Below are 19092 nucleotides of genomic sequence, written 5' to 3' on the forward strand. Positions count from 1 at the left end.
TAGTCGGATTACAACCCACGCCTCTCCCACAGCGCCTGGTCGGATACATTTCACACAGATAGGAGATATTCAATATTCCTCTTATCTGCAGTATAATGTGGTCTTGGTGTGCGTTTTCCGAAGCGTTACTGAATTCACGTTATCTACGTGGAGCAGCACTTCGAGTAACGTTAATTGGAGCATTGCAATGTTAATCGTGTTATTCTCTAAATGCACCGAATACATCCACAACACAATTGCCTAGAAGCATCCATGCTTATGGCTATTGATCAAAATGTGCAACTTCACTGAGTATTTGTATTTTATCAGTACTTTTTGTTAAGTTCCCATTTTTAGGTGAAAAGTTCATATTTTTGTTTTCATTACAAGCTATTTAATCAGAAGTATTTCCATAATTCCGCGTGGTTTGCTATAAAGGGGAGAGAGTTCAATATAGGCCTAAACATAATTCCCTTCAAGCATTTAAACAATCTGGAGGTACTTTAGGTCAGAAAATGTCCCCTACACCTGTCTGTGAACCCTGTATCGTTACCTGAGATGTTTTGGATTCAATAGCAATACAACTTGAAAATCATGACAGAGGTATAGCTACTGGGGACATGTTGTGCAACAATATGGTGGAGATGCTGATAACAATTTGGCTTGATTGTTTTATAAAACATGTCAACACAATAAATGAAACGCTTCCTTAAAACATTGAGAATATCAAACAAAAAACGGTGTCATAGGCCCTACCATCAAGTAAGCCTAATCATTATGCCTTATAGCCCTTATAGCCTTATAGTGTTTGCGAATACGATTATGCACGAGTCACCTGATCGATACAAAACATGCCTACAAATAATCAGATCGAATAAATCGTACTTTAAATAATGATGTAAGTTACAGCAAAAACATCAATGAAATGATTGCATTAACAAGTTCTGGATGCGTGTCGTACCTTAAGTGAGGAATGTTGTCGTCTTCCCTCGACTAATCCCCAAATCGCCCGCGTATCCCGGTGAGCTGCCAGTCAAACGCTGAGCGCTTGATACCTGTGGAGCGGGCTTTGTGCCCTCGGGTCCCAGCCAATCAGAGACGCAGGTTGTGCATAAGACGATGAGACCTCACCTCCCTCCGGAAAATAAGATCTCTGCAGGATATAAGTCCGTGTGGGAAGGTTTCTAATCGATGCCTGCTCTGCTGCAACGTATTATACACACGTCTAAAAAGAGGAGCCGACCCACGCCGTCCGTATTGAGTGTTATTGTAAAGCAACTACGGACAGGATCGGCACGCACCTGTCGACGCACGTTACCGCGCAATGCCTGCGAGTCGCAACTGTAAACGCAACAGGCCTTCAATCCTATTAAAGGTGTAGTGTGTAGAATGTTGTGGACTGGCATCTAGCGGTGAGGTTGCAGATTGCAACCGACTGGATAGCCTACAGTTAACGGTCCTGTTGTATTGAACGTGATTGTTATATTCAACCTTTTCCCAAATCAACAAAATAAGGGTTATGACTGTGAGCATCCTAACATACTGTTTATCGCTTTGCAGAGACCAACAACAAAATCTGTCTTATGGGCTTTTATTGTGTTTTATTCAGACCAAGGGGGGACGGGTCAACACCTTCTTGGAAACGTAAGGGGAAAATTAATATTGTCAAAACTTACATCATCCCATACCTCCAAGGATTTTAAACCATCCAAATAAAATGCAACAGGCAATTTGAAGAGCTATAAATTCATAACATGAGACATCTTCTGGTGAATTAATGCATATATCTTTATCAAAGTATGAATAAATGGCAATAAATGACAAAATAAATCATTTAAATCAACCGAATAAATCATTCAACATCTTAAAACCAAATCCCATGCCGACAATCTGACCCCAGTGCCAGTAGTGGGGGACAATCTGACCCCAGTGCCAGTAGTGGGGGACAATCTGACCCTAGTGCCAGTAGTGGGGGACAATCTGACCCCAGTGCCAGTAGTGGGGGACAATCTGACCCCAGTGCCAGTAGTGGGGGACAAGCTGAACACATTGGTACTCGTCTATGTAGTGATGGTAAAATGGATCTGAAAGGGTTAAAACAACGGTGATGTGTGCCTTCCTACAGCGATCACACTGAAACCATCAATGGATCAATCAATAAGAAGGCATAGTAAGGCCTTGTCCTTGGAACTGAACAGCTTCCTGATCTGCTCTTGGCTCCCTTTGATCAATAGGTCCAGCATTGAGATGAGATCAGACTTTTTGCTCCATCTACAGTACCTGCAACTGATTTACCAGCAGTGTGTGTGTGTGTGTGTGTGTGTGTGTGTGTGTGTGTGTGTGTGTGTGTGTGTGTGTAAGTCACATGATCATTGGTGGATACAAAGTATATTGTTAGACAAACAGTAAATGTGTGCTCATGAACAAAGCATTTTGTGCGTAGGAACCGTTGGCATCGTCTAAGACTGAGTGAATATTATATTTATAAAATATCAGCATTCCTTCACCCTGTTCCTCTGACCATTATTTGGTAGTGGGTACAAATGTGTGCATCAGAACAGGGGCTTAAGACACAAAATCATCACAATAAAATAAAAAACACCAGTTGTTCCTTACACATCAGTTAAAAGTCCCACGTTGAACTCAAAAGCTAAATCCTGCTCCTCACACAAATATTAGCACACATGTAAACAGTGGCATTTTTACATTTTTCATTCACCTTGAAAACATACCTGAACATAAACCATGTCGTCATCTCAGAGTAGTAACTTGACTAGCTTAACGTAACACCTTAAAAACACTTGAGAAGAGAGAAGTCTAATCCCCACCTAAACACCGTCCTCTCTTTGTAGCTTGAATTCTGTTCCTCTTCTAAATGTAAATAAACTATCACAAACGTAGTGTGGGTAGGCACCCTGACATCCGATACAGACTAAATAAATATGTGCTAGCTAGTGCGCTACATGAGTAGCATTCCTTCTGGTTGGTTCAGCCTCTCAGGTCCACAGCAGACAGACAGCAGAGCACCATGAAGTCTATGAGGCTGATCCGGCATCCCGGGGCCGGACAAGGACTGCATGTTAACCAACGACAGCCCGCTCCTGCACAGGACTCAAATCCACACGTCACTGACTCCTGCGGTTGTGGACTCACTTTGGCCTGTCCCTAATTCACGACCGGCTCAATGCTTGACATGCCGGGTTCTTGAGACAGCAGAACCCAATGAACGCTTTGCTGGGATGTTCCACCGCAGCAGGCTTTGAGAACCAACCGTAGCTTGAATACCGACCGTGTTGACAGAACCCACAGTGTCTACTGGTTCCTCGTGGATTCCGCTGAACTATGTGAGGTAGAGGATGGCCCGAGCAGACCGACAGACAAACAGCCAGTACCACGGCGTTGCCAGATTGGGGAACGGGTGTGTGATTTTGACGTTGTTAAGGAGGGGGGTGAGGGCAGGGGGGAATGGGGGAGTGAGTAGCTCTCACACCTCCCCAAAGTTGGTGTGGCCGGTCTCCTTGGCGTGGTCCCGGGCCTCCTTCTGTCCCACCAGGCCCGTCTGGCACACCAAGCAGCGCAGTGCAAAGCCGTTTACGTCCGTGAACTGCCGCCGGCGCCGCGCCTCATCCGCCAGCTCCAGCGCTTGCGCCAGGATGACGTCGTCCGTGGCGGCGAACACCGTCTGCGGAGGGGCGTCCGAGCCGGGCGTCTCCTTCTGCAGCGGGTCGTAGTGGATGCCGTCGTAGATCAGCAGCACGCGCTTGCGGTAGCCGGCGTCCTCGCCGAAGCGGTCCACACGCAGCGTCTGCGTGTCCACCACGCAGATCTCACACTGGTAGAAGCGGGACAGGATTGACACCTCGATGGCGCCGCCCCAGGTGTCGTCGCGCCCGATCCAGGCACAGTACTCTTCGTTGGTCTTGCCCAGCACGGCCTCCGAGTACGCTGCCGGGTCGCCCGCCACCGTGCGGCCGATCAGACGGCGCAGCTCGGCGGAGCAAGACGGGTCGAAGACACCGCCCTCCACCGCGTACGACACGCTGGTGAACAGGCACGAGTTGTCGGCCGGGACCACGCGGCGGGCCAGCACCGGGCGGGGCTCGGGGCGGGGCTCCAGCCGCGGCACCTTGGGGGCTGGGGAGCCGGCCTGGGGGGCCGGAGAGCTGGCCTTGAGGGACGGAGAGCTGGCCTTGAGGGACGGAGAGCTGGCCTGGGGGGCCGGAGAGCTGGCCTGGGGGGCCGGAGAGCTGGCCTGGGTCTTCATCTTGTTCTTCTCCTCCTCTACGATCAGTGTGTCTCCTGCGGGGGGGATATACTTATAAAATGACATTGAACAAAGATGATATGAGATACAGAGACAGTATGAGGACGGCCCGACTGTGTTCCTACTGAGCCTAACCAGTGCGTTCAGGTCACCTGATTTGATGGGGTAGTCCTTGAGGTGCGCGTGGCCGTTCCGCAGGTCCAGGCTGGAGGGAGGGTACCCCACCAGGATCTTCTGCACGTCACAGGGTATGCCCGTCAGCTCCTCCACCTTGCTCTTCAGCTCCTGCACGCACGACTGCTGGCTCAGCCCCTGCATGATGTGGCTCCCGTTTTTTGTCTTGCACCGAAGACGCAACATCCTGCCTGGGATCAGGCAGCAGAGTTAAAGGGGACATATCATACCACCAGGTGTGAGTTTGATTAGCCATTACAAGCCGTTTTCAAAATGTGCAGCATTGTGACATCACAGGTGGGCGTGTCCATCTAGATGTGTGACGGATAGATGGACACGCCAACCTGTGATGTCACAGTGCTGCACATTTTCAAACCTGCTTGTAATGGCTAATCACACTCACACCTGGTGGTATGATGTCCCCTTTAAGGCCTGATTAGGGTTCCACGTTCACGCAACGCAAAGACCACGCAGTCGCTTCAACGTAGTCGTGAACCATTATGGTTCTGCACCAGGCTTACGTGTCGCTATACATGGACGTGGTAAAGAGACAACAAATAGTTGGTCTTGGTCTGTGCATGCTATTAATTCACAATTGGTCTACTACTAGAAGTTAGTGGAGTTACTGGTATAGAGTCTAGAAACTTGAAAGCTCAATACGACTCAAACGATGTGCAACAAAATCAGAAGATAGGCTGCTAGTGGGTCAGTGATGTCCACTCTGGTCATTACATATTACGTATACAAACACACACACACACACACACACACACACACACACACACTACGAACCAACACCCTAACCCTTTGGCATACTATCCTACTATTTCAGCATGACACAATATATATTTCATTACAGACTAAATAGAGAATTTGATGGCAAATTCCATAGAATCAACATGAGAGGCCTAAAGTTACTTGGTTTCAGCGGGAAGACCTTGAAATATACGGCACACATCAGACACACCAATCCTGGGGTTTGTGATGTTAAACTCTGGCACATCCATAGCTTGTGTTAAGTTGTAGCTGAACGGTGGTTGAACAATACACGTTATGGAAACATAAAGTGAGCCGCTAATTTCACCGGTGGAGACATGAATCTGTATTGATATTGGGTCATATATAATTTAGTTGACTAGTAACATAAATTTCAAATTTTGTTCCGAGACTTCTTGACCAAGTAAAGGCAGACAGTGACTTTTTGGCACTTGCAGATTGAAGATGACAACTCCAACAATGCCAATCAGCGTTCACTCCCTGAGGGACGTAGCATAACAGCCAATCAGCGTTCACTCCCTGAGAATGTAACATAACAGCCAATCAGCGTTCACTCCCTGAGAACGTAACATAACAGCCAATCAGCGTTCACTCCCTGAGGGACGTAGCATAACAGCCAATCAGCGTTCACTCCCTGAGAACGTAACATAACAGCCAATCAGCGTTCACTCCCTGCAGTCCAGCGTGAACAGCAGCATGGAGAAGTGAATGTTGCCGTTTGCAGACTCACGGAGCTCTTTATCTAAATAATATGGTATCTATATTATATAATACAATATATATCACGGCCAAAAGCTGTGTGCGCCTCCAGATGATATTATGAATTAAAGACTGCGTCGGGTTCTCGGACGTCTCTGGTAAGTAAAGACTCGTAGTGGGGGTTATCTCGGCCAGAGTCCTGCACGGGTCCGGGTACCCAACGGGTGAACCGCACAATTTGGATGAAACAGGGGAAAAATAATGTACTGTGTCGGACACGGGTGCTGGTCGGGATCGGAGGCCTCAACAGCGCGGGTCGGTCGCGGGTTTTGCGATTGCGAGGGAGTCTTTTCCGGTGCTGGAGATGTTATTCAGGAGCAGAGGAGTCAACTAAAATCGTCCACAGTGGATGATGTGCTTTTTTTGCACAGCAATCTAAAGCACCACGCCAAACACCAGATAGTGTCATTCCCCGGCGTTCCATCTAATGTGTCTAATTTTCATTCGGGTTTCAGGTCGGGCGTCGGTATCAATTTATAGCGGGTCTGGTCGGGTGCGGAATGTTATTCTCGGGCGGGTGCGGGTTTGCAAAATAAGACCTGTGTATTGATTCTTGGCCATGGTGGAGAAGGAATTGGGGGAAGAAACGTTGGCTTTGACTTTCTGAAGTCCAGATTGAACTGCAACTTCAGATTGATGTGAAAGGACCAGAGACGTCTGCGAACCCAACGCAGTCGTTTATTCATAATATCATCTCAAACGACTATTTCTTCCTTCTTTCATCTGTTTCTTCCACTTCCACATCAATCTGAAGTAGACGGAACCGCGACGTGGAGGAGAAAGGGATTGTCTCCCGCCTGAGCCTCAGTGCCGAGGCACCACCGCAGCGGGGCGCTGGTGCCTCTGTCAGCGGGGCGGTGGTGCCTCCGTCAGCGGGGCGGTGATGCCTCGGGCAGCGGGGCGCTGGTGCCTCCGTCAGCGGGGCGCTGGTGCCTCCGTCAGCGGGGCGCTGGTGCCTCCGTCAGCGGGGCGGTGGTGCCTCCGTCAGCGGGGCGGTGGTGCCTCCGTCAGCGGGGCGGTGGTGCCTCCGTCAGCGGGGCGGTGATGCCTCGGGCAGCGGGGCGCTGGTGCCTCCGTCAGCGGGGCGGTGGTGCCTCCGTCAGCGGGGCGGTGATGCCTCCGTCAGCGGGGCGCTGGTGCCTCCGTCAGCGGGGCGGTGATGCCTCGGGCAGCGGGGCGGTGGTGCCTCCGTCAGCGGGGCGGTGGTGCCTCCGTCAGCGGGGCGGTGGTGCCTCCGTCAGCGGGGCGGTGGTGCCTCCGTCAGCGGGGCGGTGATGCCTCCGTCAGCGGGGCGGTGATGCCTCCGTCAGCGGGGCGCTGGTGCCTCCGTCAGCGGGGCGGTGATGCCTCGGGCAGCGGGGCGGTGGTGCCTCCGGCAGCGGTGCCTCCGTCAGCGGGGCGGTGGTGCCTCCGTCAGCGGGGCGGTGGTGCCTCGGGCAGCGGGGCGGTGGTGCCTCCGTCAGCGGGGCGCTGGTGCCTCCGTCAGCGGGGCGGTGGTGCCTCGGGCAGCGGGGCGGTGGTGCCTCCGTCAGCGGGGCTCAGGCGGGAGACAATCCCTTTCTCCTCCACGTCGCGGTTCCGTCTACTTCAGATTGATGTGGTAGTTGAAGAACCAGAGACGGAGATGTCGGAGAACCTGACTCAGTGGTTTGAGATTCATAATATCGTCTGGATGCACACACAGCTTTTGGCTGTGATATTATATATAATATTATTATAGATGTATATATATTATAATAAATCATTTAGATATAGAACTCCCGGAGTATTCTAGAATATCTTATAGAACGCGGCCAAAAGCTGTATGCGCCGGACGATATTACGAATAAACAACTGCGTTTCTGGTACTACATCATTGCTTCTTTAGCGCTCGTGTGATCTACCGGTCTTTACATATAATGTAAAGTTGTGTTGTTTGTTCTCGGGCTGGTTTGCTAACGAGGCCAACTTAGCTAACAATAAACGACGACTAGCCAATTTCATGACACAATGACAAAGACGAACGGGAACGCTATAAATGCTGAGAGACCGGAAATTACGTTAAAAGTGCAACTCGGAAGGCTGGCGACCTAGGATTCAGGAACACACCATTAGAGGTAGATACAGATTCCTCCCGTCACAGGGGAATATGATTGAATGATGTAAGACCATTCAAAAATATGAATGGGTTTCTAACGATACAAAGCGTAATGCAAATTGGTGAAGTGTACCTTTAAAGGGGACATATTATGAAAACAGCCCTTTTCCTGGGATTTGTGGTGTTGTTGTGGGTATATGGTACTCCCACACGCATACAAACTTTGAAAAAAGTCTGTACTTGATTTTTTGAGTGAGATACGCATTTCTGGAAGCAGCCTGCCTCCAGCTACCAAACGAGCGAGTCAGTTTCGGCGCTCCCCTCCAATCAGAGCCTTGCTAAGATTTTGTGGACCAGTGGACGAGCAGCTCCGGTGGGGGGGAACTCGGCGCTAGCCCTGCAGCTAAGCTCCGGGAGTACAATCCCTTCCTCTGGCGCCGAGCCAGAGAAAGGTACTCCCGGAGTTGTACTCCCGGAGCTGAGCTGCCGGACTGCTGCCGAGTTCCCCCAGCCGGAGCTGCTCGTCCGCCGGAGCTGCCACCTAGCTTTGGTGCCAGTTCAGCTCCCGGAGTACACCGCCGGACTGCGGCCGGACTGCAGTCCGGCAGCTCCGGCGCGGGGAGCTCGGAGGCAGTCCGGCAGCTCAGCTCCCGGAGTACAATCCCTTTCTTCTCCATATCGTGGTTCATGGACTTCAGAGAGTCAAGGCCAAAGTTCCTTCCCCCCAATTCTTCTCAACCATGGCCGAGATAACCCCCACTACAAGTCTTTAGTTGTGGAAGTACCAGAGACGTCAGACACAGACTTTATTATTCATAATATCATCCGAGGCGCACATAGCTTTTGGCCATGATATTAGATATATTATATAAATACCCGTACATAATATTATTATTATTATATAGATTTAGAGCTCCAGGAGTTAGCAAACGGCAACAATCCCTTCTCCTCCATGCTGTGGTTCATTCTGACAGCTCATTGCTCATCAAAGCTACAGACACCAGAAACAGCGCATTCTGAAGGGACTGAAACAGGGGGGAATAGCGGTAGACAACATTTTTTTTTTTCCTAAAAGCTATTTCCAGCAAACAGCTTCAAAAACATGTTTTCTGGAACTCAAATACTATGTTTACTTGTTGGTAAAACACCATAATATGTCTCCTTTAAGGCTGGTTTATACTATATTATATTTACTTTGCCCATTAAGGATCAATAAAACACCAAATAAGATTTGAAAAGCTTTGGAAGTGTATTTACATGGTTAGTAGTCAACTCAGAGAAGTATACTTTGGCCTCGCCTAGACAGACGGACGGCAGCCGCTGGACGGACAGACGGACGGCCGGCTGCCGGACGGAGAAACAAACGGAGTGCTGATAAAGCACATAGAGGAGGCCGCCGAGAGGCGCACCGGTGTTGTGCCTAAAGTGGCATTCCCTTCAGAAATCGCAACCCCTCATTGAGATCATTGAGGTCTCAGTTATTCTTTTGATAATGTAGTCTGTGCTATATTTTCCTTTAATTTTAAGTTTAAAGTTAAAAGATGTTAATAAATGTTTTTGAATGCATTATGCAGAATGTTTTATTTTCCGATGGCCTGTTTTTTCTTTTCTTTTGAGTGTATACGTTTTGGTTGATATCGGAATATGGGAAGTCAAACGGAAGCTGGGAAGTTGGCGTCAGGAAAGGGTGAGAAGGAAGAGTGTGGACGGCTAGTAGAGCTCGCTATCCATTATACCGAATACTCTGTCTAGGATATAGGAGAGTTATACTGTTCTCCGGTTGTCGGATAGATAACTATCACCTAAATGAGGATCTTCCCGGTCATTTGGACAAGACGAAGATGGAGGTGAAGAGAAGACGCCAGCGAGGATCAGGCGACACAAGGGCCGTGACTTTTCACTCGCTTCCACGCGCACACACACACAACTCTCCAAGTGAAGTAAAAGGGACATTTTAGTTTGTTTGCTCCTGTGAGTGAAGCGGCCATTCTGTTTTTGGCCTCCATGTACCCAAGCGACGACACAGGCCTGCAACGGGGGGACAAATAGTTTGTGCCGGCATAGGACTTCTTTTGCTTTATACATTATTTTTCCACATTGAATGTTTTTCAATGTGCGAATTGGTTTACCTGTGGGTTGATGGAAACGATGATTTAATTGATGTTTAAACGGGTAATACAAAGAAACCTATCTTTCATACTAAAAAGGATGTGTGTTTTTATTGTAATTACCATGCCAGTAATTCCCGTTCATTAGGGGCTAGTTTGAAAGGGGTTTAGTTATAAAATACTCTACGAGACACTACAATACAAACTACATAAAATCGTGTTGATTACCACATATAGTGGGTGGTCAGCTAATTGAATAGAACTTAGAAGCGTCCCAGTAAACTGTTTAGTTAATTAGAAGGTCATGCCAATAGCCATGGCCTGGGGGGGGGGGGGGCGCTACATTAAAAAAAAGGGTTTATAGTTTATAGCAGTGTTTATATCATATCATCACAAGATTAGAAACTCACACTGAACGCGGTGTGACATGAAAAAGGCGAGCCGCATGAACTACGAGGGCACTAAAATACGTAATAGCTTACAATTCATACATGTATGCATGATGTGACCCCAGAAAGCACAGACATGTCACCCTATAACTATAAATATCATACAATAATATAGGATCTGAACACTGCTATAAACTAAATAAACTATTTTTTTTCAGAAGAAGACCCCTCATCGCTTTCTGTGAAAAGTTGCTCATCTTGTGATGATATGATCTGAATACTGCTATAAACTAACCCCCCCTTTTCTTTTCTCAATGAACTCCAATGAACTCGATGAGGGGGTGCGATTTCTGACGGGATGCCATTTTCGGCACAACACCGGTGGCTCTTTGTCCTGCCGTGGAGCCACTAGCCTGCTCACAACCCCCAGAAACACACGGCATTATCCACACCTTTGGACCGCAACATATTCACGGAGTCATAAAGTGATCGTAAAGACCAGAACTGGATTCATGAAGACATACTGCTGAAGAGTCTAACCCTAACTAACAGCTAGCGTTAGCCTACTAATCCTCCGAGGGCTAAACTTCCCCACAACCTGAAATGGGTCCGCCTCGGCCTGACGGGAGACGCGGGGAAGTATGGTGGGTCCAAAGTTATTTTCTTTAACTTTTCTACGGGATAACGAGAGGTCTAGCGTCGGCTTACCTGTCGTTAGCTGCAGCCCTCAAACAATACTCGCCCAGTGACAGCCTTGCGAAACGTCACGGCAACGTCACACATCGACGTCTGGCCGTGACGTCAGGGCGCCAGAGCGTCGACTGGCGTCAAAGAGAAGAGGAAGGAGCGTGTGTAAAATACGCTTTGACTGTGTCGAGACGCTTCTGTTGCATTTTGCAATCCAAGGTTATACGCTGATGTTGCAGCTTTCTTGGTGGAAGGTATGCTGCCATGTATTAATTAACGTTTAAATATAAAACATGGTTTCAATTATTCCTTCTGTTATCTCATGTGATAACATTTACAGTTTAAGTTTTATGCCAATCAATAAACTTGACAATCATAAGTCAGTAAACAATAAGTATGATCAATATAACATCAGCTATTATTATAAATTTGTATAATTGCTTTTATATCACATGGAATACATCTTGTCTTTAATTCATAATTGATTGGTAACACAGGGAAAAATGATAAGAGTGAGATGAATCTTAAAAGGCTGCTAGGAAGGCAACAGGATCGACTTAGAGCAGGACCTTATTCATTTTATTTAACTATTGTATATTACAATGCCATAGACCTATCACATCTCTATTAAACCTTTACAAACTCTGAGAACGTGGTTTAAATTCTTTGTTTTCCATTTCAAAAATACCTCATACCGTCAAAAATATCTTAAATAACACGTGTGCGATTGACCAAGATTTACCTCAGAACCAGTTATCATTGATGGTGTCCAACCTCGGCCACAGCAAATAAATACAAAGTTAAAACACATGAAATAAATGCATCAACATTAACTTCTTTTTTATATTTATACAATCAAACATCGTGAAATAAGAGTTGGTGAACTGGGTAAATTAATTGTACATAATTGTGCAAAGAGGATGCTATAGTAGCATGCAGCGTATAGCTGTAATGCAGAATGAGATATCACTACATGTTCTAGCTCTGCTACATTCCACTGACTCATTGACCTTGTATTGGCAGCATGCAGGAGATGCTTACAGCTGTTGGATTCCCCGGTCCCGGCATGCAGGGACTTTAATATAATCGTAGAACCGCCCGTGTCATTAACACATGGTCAGTTTTGCGCCAAGATATTATTATGAAATCATATCAAAGGTAGTTAATGTGAGGATAAGTTTATATTTTTTCAATTTGATTAATTCTAAAGTTGAATTGATCAACACACATTATCGAAAACACAAATAAAAAATCGGATAGGCAGAAACACATTTTGCAATGAATGTGTTCTGAAGATTTTGTTTGTTATGGCGTGTGAATAAAGTGTGCGCGAGCATAGACAAGGCAGCAGGTTACGTTGACGTGATGCATCGTTTGCTTGGGAGTCTTGGGTGCCATGGTCACTCAGAACTCGACACTGTCACTAGCCTCTTCTGGGCTGTCCGAGTCGATTCCTTCACACAGGCAGTCCTTCAGAAACAGGAAAAACCAACATGTATCAGCTCAGCTTCTCGGCTGCGGCCCTGTTCTACTTTGTTTGTATGGAGGACATCCTGTCTGTGTTTGTAATGCAGACTTTGTGTCAGTGTAGTGGCATGTGGTAAAAGGACAGCGATAAACAGCACTCACACAGCTTAGTATGGATACTTCGCACCACATTATTTACTTACATTTGTGTTTTAAATGTTGAATAAAAGGTTTTAAAAGCTTCTTTACTCCAATCAAGCAAAGCTCAATTTTCTACTCATGGGGTTTAATTGAAGAGGATTTCCAGGTTGCAGTTAGGGGATTACAACTGTGACTAAATCACTGTTGATAAGAGTGTCAACACACAGTAACACATTGTGTTAAGGACGCTAAGCTACAACAACATAAATCACAGCTTTCACTGAACTCCAAAAACGGTTGGAAACTAGAATAAGCGTTACATTGATATAGTTCATTATTATGATGTAATTAAACCTTTGGGGAGGAAATGACACTAACGTACTCACAGACACTTGACACCTATCCAAGGCTGTGAAGAGACAGACAGGAGAAGGAGAGGAGGCAGAAAGAGAGAGAGACAGGGGGATAGATAGAGAAATGGAGAACGACTGAAGCACTGGACTCACAAGACAATGCCAGTTTCTTACGAAACACACAAATGGAAACGGCACACCTCTCAACACCAAATTGGTAATGATTTATTATTTTTTATAATGTTTATATATATACAAATATATATATATTTATACATATGTGTCTGTGTGACCGTTGTTGCATCTTGCAATTTATGCAAGATATATGTAATTGTAATAGTTTCCATTCCTCTTTTCCCATATAAAAATGGGTAATGTATAGTTTGTGTATGAGTGTGCCCAGTAGATGTGAAGCTAAAGCTAGCATTAGACCTGCTAATGCTAACGGTAAGCGTGCTATCATGCTAGGCAGAGCAGAGCTGTGAAGCATGGGCACCATGCACCAGAAAGACAGACGGCGACGACTCATAGAGCAGACATGAACCCGCAGAGACAGAGTGAAGGCCTGGGGGTGGGGTAGGTTGGGGGTGACTCTGACACTAACTTGGCTCTGCTGTCCCTCCGGCATGAGAGCAGAGGGGGTTGGGGCGACGGGCAGCCAGGGCCTGTTCCCGGCACTGTACAGCCGGGGCCGTTTGACCTGGTCGTGACTGGCCAGAGGCGTGTAACTATTACGTCTCAGGATGGGAATGGTGTCCCTGGGATCGTTGGCCTGCGGGGAGACCGGGACACACTGCACGCGTTATCAGGTCAACAGACGACAACAATGAACACATCTCCCCAGGACACGACCCAAGCAAGCCCTGGACTATGTGGCCGTGAACAGATCTACGAGACGTATCAAGTTTGTGGTTCTCAACTTTGAAACAAAAATAGGAATAGGAATAATAACCCTTAAATGTAACTTTAACTCGTAAACAATGGACAAGATAGACAAACATATGCTGTTCCAATTAAGCAACTGTACCTTTAAACACACACACACACAAACACACACACACAGATGTATGCGTTGAATTAGAGCCTTTTACTCAGGATTATTATTCACGTAAGCATTAAGCTTGAGTGAACAGCAGAAGCGCAGGGATCAAAGATGATACAGAAGCATGAGCAACCATTTGTTTTTCATGTTTCTACTTTATTATGCTCCTTCAATCAGTACTTAATCACGAGGCCTCACACCTCTACACTGCACCACACTTTAGATTAGGTCTGAAAGGAGACCACTACGGCACTTAAGCCTGATTCAGCTCCTTCAAAGCCAGTAAGGAGAGGGAAGATACGATAGGACACATCAGAGGCCTAATCCTCCAGGAGGTCTGGGGTGGCCCACATGTCCACTCATGAAAGTGAAAGACAAATAGGAAACATCTAACTCTACGATGCAAGCAGGGATGGGTTAGGGAACAGAGTTCACTCCACAGCCATTAATGCAACGCAAGGCTCTATGCAGGGGGCTCAAAGGAAGCCAATGAAGATTAGTATGGGATGGGGCGGGGGGGGGCTTCAAGTCAACAGCAGCAAATGCAAAGAACAACAAGACAGCCTGGCAGGACTCACAAGAGGTCTGTCCCGATGCGTATTCACCGCCTCCACATTAAGGTAAAACATTTCCACTTTGCAACCTGGAAAACAATAACAAAGAAGAAATAATGATAATGCTAATATAATAAACCCTGTTTATTATGGTTCATTATTAGACCTTGCAAAACGTTGCCTACCGTATGCAACGGGGGTGAGCTTTAGCACGGTGTGGAGAGGACATTTCATGTAGGGAAGGTCCTCTAAGAGATGAAAACAAACCATCAATATGCAGTCTTCCACACATCAGTGTGTGTGGATGTGTGAATGTACTACTATACGTAGCCTGCATTTATCTTAATACTGAGTATTCATCCTACATTTGATCAGGTGTGCCCACGAGACGTCCAAGTGACGTAGTGAAGTAAGCATCATTCAAAGATTACAATCAATCATGCACTTTATCCATTTAAGAGCAAATACGAGTCTGAGTCACACCCCTCCATATAACGTCTCTATAGGGCAAGCATGGTATGAACAGGGCCAGAGTTACAGTTCAGTGACCCAGTGATAGCGGTTGAGCCTCATTCATTCTAAGCCACTCTTTCCTAAGAGAGACTTGATGAGCAGCGGTTTGGATTCAGGGTGAGGGTTAGGGTTAGGGTTAACCCTACCTGCACTCTTGTCCAGGAAGTAGGCCAGCAGACACCTCATGACGGCCTGGTGGCAGACCACCAGCACGTTGCCCTGCCGCTCCAACTCCATGATCACCGGCTCCAGCCTCTGGACCAGATCCTGGTAGGACTGGAGGTACGCACGCACACACACACACACAGGCACGCACGCACGCACACACACACACAGGCACGCACGCACACACACACACACACAGGCAGGCACGCACACACACACACACACACACAGGCACGCACGCACACACACACACACACAGGCACTCACACATACAGGCACACACGCACACACACACAGGCACGCACACACAGACACACACACACACAAACACACACACAGGCACGCACGCACGCACACACACACACACACACACACACACACACACACACAGAGGCACGCACGCACACACACACACACACAGGCACGCACACACACACACACACAGGCACGCACACACACACACACACACACACACACAGGCACGCACACACACACACACAGGCACGCACACACACGTGCGCACACACACACACACAGGCACGCGCAAACACACACACACACACACACACAGGCACGCACGCACACACACACACACACAGGCATGCACACACACACACTCACACACACACATGCACACACACACACAGGCACACACACACAAACACACATATGGACACAGACACACACAAACACACACAAAGCACACGCACGGATGCACATGCACACAAAGCACACATACACACACCCAAACATGCATGCACACATGCATGGATACATACATGCAGACACAAAAATAATCAAAGGGATCAACTCACTCACACACACACACACACACACACACACACACACACACACACAAACACACACACACACACGCAACCTACATCAATACACTGCTAATTCCTATCTCATGGTTCACTTTTTGCTGTTAACCAAAATTAGTGTCATGGGAAATTAAATCTAAATGATGTTATCAAAGTAGGCTGGAGTTCATTGAAGGTAAATGATTAATTAACTCCGTGGGAACGTAACTCTGTGGGAGTAGCTCGGGTGAAACCAATTAAAAAGAGGCAACCGTAAAATTAAATAAGTCCCACAAAAAGACACGAACACCAGTGAAACCACATGTTTCCTCTGCATTCTGTTTCTCTGATACGATGCCGCTCCAAATAGAACAGGCCACTAGAGCAGGCTATAGCTGCTCTAGGCTAAACCTGGGAGGTTAAGCCTAACCTGGGAGGTTTAGCCTGGGAGGTTTAGCCTAGAGCAGGGCTAGAGCAGGGCTAAACCTGGGAGGGGTCAGCCGGGGGTCAGTTGGCTGTTGAGTATTTAGCACACCCCCCAAATGTATCAACGTTATCAATATTAATAAATGTTTAGTTGGAGGGCTACGCAATCCAACTGATTTGGTACTTTGTTGGAATTGTAAACAAGCAGTTCAAATGAAGTGTACTTCATGAGTCCGGTTGTCACGGTTACCTCTCCTCCGGGGTAACGGTAGTGGTATTTGTCCTGGTCCCGTAGAGCAAACTCCTCCGGGAAGGAGGCCTGGATCATCTCGTAGCTCATCTCCTCACACACCCCCTGAGGAGGCAGAAGGAACATGAAGAACACGCTCTTATCGTGGATTAAAATATGCTAAGAAATACACTGCAACACTTAGGGAACAACAAATAACAAAAGCAAACCGAATAACGTAGTTAATTAAGGGTAGGAAGAGTAAGTGTGCCAAGATAAAACAAACTGACAGAGGAAGAACATCAAAATAAAAGCCCCCCCCAGTATTTTGAGTAAGCCTTTCCGATGTTCTATATTGTACTTGTATAATATCTATGTATGTGTGTGTATATATACACATACATACATACAAATATATTAGGGCTTGTTTTATCCAGCCCTAATATATATATATATATTAGGGCTGGACAAGTTAACGCGATCATAACGCGTTAATTAATGAATTATTGCCAACAATTATTTAATCTCATTAACGCAGTTTTTGTTATTTATGTTCTTACTGTAAAATCTGTTGCTCACTGGCTTTCCTATTGTAAAAGTCCATCGTGAGCGAGCCTAGTATGTTGCTAGCTGCTGCGCAAGACTGCTGGAACGAGAAACAGTTGGAAAATAATTGGCGGATAAAGAAACATGGAGAAGGGTACGGAACGTGATGTTAAAAAAGTTTGCATAACAAATGTTACAGCACTTGTGTTTATATGGCAGTACATTTACAATTAAAGTGCGCTTTACACTGCTTTTGAATTCATTATTGGATTTTGCGTAAAACAATGCAACAGGAACTCATACGATTAATGCGATTAAAACTTTTAATCATTGCCCAGCCCTGTATATATATATATATATATATATATATTTTTTTTTTTTTTTCAGGAGCACTGGTGCTCCTAAGTTAAAAAATGTAGGAACACAGAAAACAAAAATGGTGGTACAATAGGTTTTTGTTTAGAACATTTATTAGCGTGCAGAAATTGCAATGGGGGGGGGGGGGGGGGAATCATCGGTCCAAGGACTGATCGGTGTTTCCAGATATACAGCTACTCAAATTCTGAGCTGCCCTGGGCGGGATTTAGCGTGAATATTCATTATGGAGGTTGTAGCACATGATACAATGGAAAGATTTCAAATGGCAGACTTGGAAAATGTAGCCCTTTATAATACAGAAATTTGCTGGTTTATTAGCCTAGGACAACACCCTTACCAGATTATTTATCTAAATAGTCCTATGTTGTTAGAATTTACTAACTTTATGCTAGGTCTACGTTTGTGCAGTACTCGGCGTTGACTCGGTCCTAAAAATACAATATTATTGTAAATTATATCATATCAAAAAAGCGGTAGCTAACGTTAGTTGAATCAAGCAAACAAATAGCTGTTGTTTTTGCTCCAAAAAGCTTGACTTACCTCGAATTTAACATAAGATAGTTTCTTCAAATTAGGGCTGTACGGTATGGACTAAAGTGTATATCACGGTATGATTTGAGGCATGGATGGTAACGGTATTATATCGCGGTACTTATGTTAATTGTATCTTCTAATTTTGATATAAATGCTTCTGAAGGGGTAAAATACTGGTAAGGCAGCAAAACTGCATAATAAAGTTAGTTATTTCTATCTCTGAAAAACACAAATGTTTAATAGTATGGATTTGTTTCTCCGCTTGCTTGCGGACCTTCTCGTATAGCTTTGGCATCTCAATTTGGCTGAAGTGTGTGCGGGCAGGTAACGCGTACCTGGGATCGAGTGCTTTGACCATCTCTTTAAAGCCCTTTCTATCGACATTTTGAAAGGGAACCATGTCCTTACACAGGTAAACAGTGACGGCGTTTGTTATCTCGTGCCACTGCTAGCATTTTGTCGTAGGGACTGGCTTTCAAAATGCCTGTGGAAGCAATGACTGATATGCAGAGACAGCTTCACGCTACCAGCGTCTGTCTCGTACGGTGTGGAATGAGAGCTAATGAGGGGGCTACTGGGCGCCTGCCTGCTGCCTGAGAAGGCAGTATCGCTGTCAAGTAACGCTGCGCCGAATTGAAAAAGGAACTATGTTTCGTTACCATATTAACAGTAGTTGCGCGTAACTTTAATTTTTGCATGAAAAATGTATATATATATGTATACGTAA

The 19092-nt window shown here is 46.2% G+C and overlaps 2 protein-coding genes across 2 annotated transcripts in view; both read right to left on the minus strand.

Moving 5' to 3' along the window:
- Window positions 1–1573: 1573 nt before the first annotated feature.
- yod1 (YOD1 deubiquitinase) lies at window positions 1574–11286 on the minus strand. Its single transcript, XM_079748515.1, has 3 exons — window positions 11236–11286; window positions 4396–4608; window positions 1574–4278 (listed from the first exon to the last, which is right to left on the minus strand). Exons 2-3 carry the CDS (start codon window positions 4601–4603, stop codon window positions 3464–3466), a joined length of 1023 nt encoding a protein of 340 aa, XP_079604641.1. The 5' UTR covers window positions 4604–4608; window positions 11236–11286; the 3' UTR covers window positions 1574–3463.
- Window positions 11287–13634: 2348 nt separating this feature from the next.
- The window catches only part of LOC307083362 (6-phosphofructo-2-kinase/fructose-2,6-bisphosphatase 2-like), a gene marked incomplete at its 3' end in the record, with an annotated part of 14882 nt that continues 9424 nt past the window's right edge, over window positions 13635–19092 (minus strand). The window contains 8 exon segments of the mRNA XM_079747221.1: window positions 13635–13700; window positions 13703–13729; window positions 13731–13746; window positions 13748–13968; window positions 14796–14860; window positions 14957–15019; window positions 15431–15560; window positions 16929–17033. Coding sequence (XP_079603347.1) covers window positions 13635–13700; window positions 13703–13729; window positions 13731–13746; window positions 13748–13968; window positions 14796–14860; window positions 14957–15019; window positions 15431–15560; window positions 16929–17033 — 693 coding nt within the window.

This window comes from Pollachius pollachius, assembly GCF_949987615.1.
Source record: "Pollachius pollachius genome assembly, chromosome: 12".
In the NCBI taxonomy this organism is placed as follows: Eukaryota; Metazoa; Chordata; class Actinopteri; order Gadiformes; family Gadidae; genus Pollachius; species Pollachius pollachius.

What these genes read in the sequence shown, in the direction of transcription:
- yod1 (XM_079748515.1), bottom strand. Translation starts at nt 4,603, where the DNA reads ATGTTGCGTCTTCGGTGCAAGACAAAAAACGGGAGCCACATCATGCAG. An exon ending in GGACTACCCCATCAAATCAG is followed by an intron (nt 4,279 to 4,395) that starts GTGACCTGAACG and finishes TCCCCCCCGCAG; the next exon opens with GAGACACACTGATCGTAGAG.